The following is a 6,000-nucleotide window of genomic DNA, read 5'->3' on the forward strand; positions in this document are numbered from 1 at the left end:
CCTTTATTCTAACATTAGTTATGACCCGCATTTGCAACATTGACTGAACACGCAATTCAAAAACGGCGTTATTTTTGAATTATAATTTTTTTTTCTTCTATAAATTGCCATAATTTAGAAAAGTGACCTAAAATAAATTGTTAAATCATCATTGGAATCTTGAAAAAAATTACCATTATCAAAATATTTGGGTCAAATTATAACTACATTACTATTACGTTGCCCGCTTACTCAGACTGAATTTAGATACTACAAATGATATATATTCAACTACTTTATTTATAATATTTCCACGACTTCGATAACAACAACTTTATTAATATTTCCACGAATCAAAATATTATTTAAAAATATTATAATTTTATAAAGCGAAAAAAAAAATCAATTGAAAAAAATTACAATTTAGCTTCCCCTTTATAGGGAAGAAAGCAATAATCATCACAAATAAATAATTAAGCTAAAAATAACTTTTAAAATTTACAATTTCTCATAACATCATGAGCATATCATAACTAATTTTTGTACATCTAAAAATAACATATTAACTCGATTTAAAAAAAATATAATTAAATACGCGATCATAATGATTCCAAATTTAATTTTTATAATCTAAAAATAAAATTAAAATATAAATAAATACTTATTCATCAATTAGTTTCTAAAATAACTGAATATATATCGACGTCGTCATCTCCCCAAATACTGACTCACTTAGAACACATACAAAATTTTGCATGCAAAGATTGGTAAAAGTGACAAAAATGTAAAACCGGTGTAGTATTTGTAAACTCAATACCATTTAAAATCACTTACGGTATTGATTCTTCAATATTGTAGTGATAATTTATGATCGATTGATAGTTAATGCTACGAATTTTATTAATGTAATAATTTAGGCAAGGTATGTATAACTCAATAATAAAATTCAATTATATCATGATATTATGGCGATTTCAGCAGATATAATCAATTTTTAATGCTATAATATTGAGAACAATAAACGCTACCTTGCGGATTAAACATTACAGAATTATATTCTCTTTTTTTCTAATTTAAAACTTTTCAGTTTGGTTTATTGGTTATATTTATAAATATCTAAACATTGTTTTTACCTTTTATCACTTTCTATTTTTTTTTCTTAATTTTTATTTTTTTCTTACTTTTTATTTTTTTCTTACTTTTTATTTTTTTCTTACTTTTTATTTTTTTCTTACTTTTTATTTTTTTCTTACTTTTTATTTTTTTCTTACTTTTTATTTTTTTCTTAATTCTGAAGGCAAAAGTTTCATGTTAGGTAATATATATACGTTTCCCTAACTTTCATATAAAAACCTTTCATATAAAAAATTGCGACTGAGAATAATTGCGACTTTTTTATGATTGGTTGTGATAATTGCGACTTTATACCCATTGGATATAAAAAATTAAACGTATTTATAATATATATTTGAAAAATCGTGATTTTTGGAAAGCCTCTATGGCCTAGTAGGCAAGAACTTGGCTTACTTATCCCATGGTCCCGGGTTCGAATCCCGGAAATGGTCATGTTTTTTTTCTTATTCTAACTTGGTGGTTCCATCCTTGGGGGGATGATATATAGGAGGCCTGCTTCGACCACGTGATTCCGTATTAATATATTAAATAATAAAAGTTTTATTACATTTTAATATATTTTGGTCGGTATTTAGCAAATTAGGTTGGTATTTAGAATATTTCCATACATTCACTCATTAACTACATAAAGTCGCAATTATTTATATGAAAGGTTTTTATATGAAAGTTATACCAACCATATACATATATAGTAATAATCTTTATTATTGAAATTTCCACATAATCCTAAACGAGGAAATAATATTCAAAATTAAAAATAAATATTACGTGATACGTGATAAAAGCATTTTCGCCCTCTGGTTGTGGATACAATAGAGCTACGCTAGGTTTTCCTCAAAAATCCATCAAACTGGATAGTTAATTAAGAGGACTAAAATGAGGAACCCTTCACACGTTTGTGGGCAAGCTGCACCTACTTGTACGCGCAACAGTCCGAGAGCTGTTGCTTAAACGTCTATAGACTAATAAACAAAAAGAAATGGGCAAAACAAAAGCCTATTCCCAAGAACTGCAAAAATAATTTAAATACTTTAAGGGTGGGTTGTGGCTAATTTTAAGTTTAATTGATAATTACTATCAATAATTGAGAATGTGTTCATATCGATTGAGATTATAATTTATTCATGAAAATAAGAAAAAGCTAATGGGTTACCACAAATTGTTTAAATAGGTGAAAATTCTAGTGAATAGGCAAAAACTAGTCAGTAATAGGTTTATGACTATCCAGCAACGAACACCACACAACAAAGTTTTTTTTTTCTTTTTCCAGAGAAACAAAATACTCTATGGAGTGATAGATAGATTATATAGCGAAAAAGGTCTTGATAATGATAAAGATATGAGAGAAAGGAACTATGGCGCAGAAATAGGAACCAGTTCCTTAAGTTTTAGGAAATGGAAAAGTAATTGTTGGCCAGGATTAACAAAAGGCATTATGGCTTGATTGTTATATGATAGTCTATCACTGACGGAAAGACTCTACCAACAAACATAATTACAAACCTCGCCACCCCCCCCCCGTCGACTGGTTTCTCCATAAATGAAATAACAAGTGGTCAAAGACTAAGAAAAAACAAAGCTCCGGGGCTAGATAATATCACAGCAGAAAAACCAAAAATAGCACCTATAACAATATCGCTACCTATTTGCCCTCTTTCAAAAAAATATGGGAGAGCGGAACTACTGCAGTGGGATGGAACAAATCCTACCTAAGTAACTACCCAAAAAACTAAGACCACAGAAATTAAAGGGTTATTGAGCTATAGCCATCACATCCTGTAGCATGGAAAAATTTTTTTTGGTTTACTCAAAAAACCACAAGCATATCACCTACACTGAATCTCCCCCCCCCCCCCCAAATACATAAGTATATACAGGCCAAGAAAAGAAAATACTGGAGCCAAAAATTTCAGAAAAATAATCATGCAGAAAAAGTAAGTACAAACCCCCTTCTACTTTACATTTGTAATAGCAGAGCTATTGATAATGTTAACCATGCAGCTTCGTTATCAGAAAAGGGAAGACCCCAACATCTTCCAGATCCAGAAAACCACTAATACATGTTTGGATGCTTCGAAATCAATGACGAAGAAAATCCCCTACCTCCAAGGTAAAAAGGAGTAAAACAAGGCTAAACTCTCGCCACTCCTAAATAAATAAAAATAAAAACAAAAGAGAAACACTGGGAACGACCAATGTATTATATGTAGACTCCAACTAAGATGTAATGTTTTGAAAAAGAAAAAAGTTAAAGACGTTAAATCTAGTTAACTAGCAATTATAAAGAAAAATAATGAATTGAATAAAAAAAACAGTTTTCCTGCTTATTTTTTCCAAGAAAAACATGTAACCACTTCAAAAACTTATAGTTAGAACAGGGTAAATGTAGTCACAATGTACTTAGGAAACATACTTAATAATAAAAGTAGTTGCAAAGAAGAAGAAAAATTAGAATACAAAGGCGAGTGGAAACTTTTAAACGTATACAAAAATTATGGAAGATAAGGAGAAATCGGTATTTTCTAGACTGAGGGCACATCCACTATTCCTATATTAGAAATAAAAAATAAATTAAAAAAATAAAATAAAAGTAATAGATGACTATAAACAAATAAATGTCTCATAAACAAAAGAGGATACCCTCTACCCCAGAAACATTTCGAACTCAAAAACTATGGAAAAATACAAAACATACCCAAAAACGAAGTTAAAAAGAGCCAAAGATTAATTCTAGCCCACATAAGAAACGCAAATCACAAACTATTTCTCAAATGCCATTAATATATCTTAACTCATATAATGGGAAATGTATAGAAGTACAACAACACCTAAGACATTGTATATGTAATTAAAAATATGGGACGGACTGATTTAAATTAGTACATTAAGTCAATAAGATAAATAAAAGCTAATGTCAGTGAAGTAAGTAATTCACAGAAAAGGTGAAAGACAAAGTCAGGAGGTAAATTGAGAAATGAAGAAATTAAATAACCTGAAAACAGAAATAAAAAAAATAGAAAAAAAAAAAAATATGAGAGGTTTAGGTAGTTCGATTTAATTTTTAGTAATTTCTTTATAGATTTTTTGTTTTTATTTAGCCTTAGGAACTGCTTCAAATTTAAGTTTAGATCCATTATGTCCTTCAAGGTTCTGTAGAACCATAATGTCTTATATTTGCAATATGTTTTCCCATTAAAGGAGTATAACCAATTAATGGCATCAATAACGAGGCTATTGTTACTATGGTTGGGCAAAGATAGTAAGACGCCTCTTTTTTAAAGACTGAACTTGGGTATGGTTAGACATCTTCCAAAGGTTTTCATTTGAGATAATATTAGGGTAGAAAATTCCATTTATTATTCTTAGGCATTTATTTACAAACGTTTGTAATTTCCTAGTTTCGGTCTTGGTAATCTCCCATGTAACACCGCCATAAAAGAGAATCGGGATGATGGTTGAGTTGAAAATACGGAGTCTTGTGAAAACTGATATCTCTCTAGCTTTCCACAGTTTAAAAAATTTATAAAAAGCCGCCCTAGCATTTTGTATACGAATTTTTTGTTCCTCTTTACTACCTTTATTGTCAATGGTTACACCTAGATATTTAAAGGATTTCACCACCTTAACCAACTTTCCCCCAACCGCCAAATTATTCAGAAGAGGCGCCTGAGATGAGGGTATTATCACTGTTTTATCAAAGTTTATATCCAAGCCAACCTTAAAACTAAAGAAGTTCAATATAGAGATCAAATTTTGGGTTTCTTCCAAACTTTTTGTTATCAATACTATGTCATCAGCATAACATATCACCCTATTTTCCAAGAAGAACGACTGACTGGACCTTGTTTCTAAGAGATTCGCAGTAGCCAGAGCATCTACTATGATTTTATTCATAAGTATATTAAACAATAGCGGGGAAAAAACACACCCTTGTTTTACCCCTTTCTTTGTCCTAAAAGATGGAGAAACCTTATTATTAAGGAGGCAAAAAGACTACTATAATGTGTTTTAAGGATCCTTATAATATTAGAGTCAATGCCACATTCGGTTAAAATCTTCCAAAGCGCATCATGGTTAACGTTATCAAAAGCACGTTTAAAGTCGATAAAAATAAAGTAAAAAGGTAATTTATACTTCTCACATTTCTGCATTATAATCTTTAAAGCTAATATTGGTTCGTTTATATTTCTACTTGGACGGTAAGCACAAATGTATTTAGACAAAAGGTTTGGTGTAGAGGAAAGAATGCGGTTTTTTAAAAGAACCATAAAAACTTTTGATGCAATAGACGTGAGAACAATGGCTCTATAATCCTTGAATTTAGATGGATTTGGAATTTTCGGGAAGTTGCAAAAGATAGTCCTATTCCAATCCGCTGGCATCATCCCAGTAAACCATATCTTGTTTAAAAAAGGCAGTAAGAACCGAGAGATCGCTAAGGGAGCTGCTTTCAGATGTTTTCCTGTAATGTTATCCGTACCCGGAGATTTATTATTCCTAAGCTTCTTAATAGTGGCCACAATTTTAGCCAATGAAAAGTTTGCGTCCAATTGTCCAACACTTTGACTAGTGGATGAGATTAAGGTATACCTCCTAGAATCAAAGACTCCCATATAGTGATCCAGCCATAACGCCATCTGTTCATCGGGGTCAGTAATTAACTTATTATTATCCAGCCTTATAGTTGGAAGTGTCTTGAACACTTTGACTTTACAAAAGTAATTTAGTTTCTTGTAGGCGTCAAAAGTTATATTCTCCCTCATATTCCTGTCTATCTCAAAAGCTTTTTTAGCAATAAAAATCCTTCTATCTCTCCTTAGGAGTCTATGAATTGAGGTCCATAAATGACCATCGCGCTCTCCTTGTAGCTTGAGTGAGCTATCATGC

At 30.7% G+C, this 6,000-nt stretch overlaps 1 protein-coding gene across 1 annotated transcript; it reads right to left on the minus strand.

The window, feature by feature from the left end:
* Positions 1-3,588: 3,588 nt before the first annotated feature.
* Positions 3,589-5,007, minus strand: LOC135924010 (uncharacterized). Its single transcript, XM_065459054.1, has 2 exons — positions 4,496-5,007; positions 3,589-3,661 (listed from the first exon to the last, which is right to left on the minus strand). The coding sequence occupies exons 1-2, from the start codon at positions 5,005-5,007 to the stop codon at positions 3,589-3,591; spliced, it is 585 nt and encodes a 194-aa protein (XP_065315126.1).
* Between the last annotated feature and the right edge of the window lie 993 nt (positions 5,008-6,000).

Source organism: Gordionus sp. m RMFG-2023, chromosome 2 (assembly GCF_954871325.1).
Source record: "Gordionus sp. m RMFG-2023 chromosome 2, tfGorSpeb1-WG-v2, whole genome shotgun sequence".
NCBI lineage: Eukaryota > Metazoa > Nematomorpha > Gordioida > Chordodea > Parachordodidae > Gordionus > Gordionus sp. m RMFG-2023.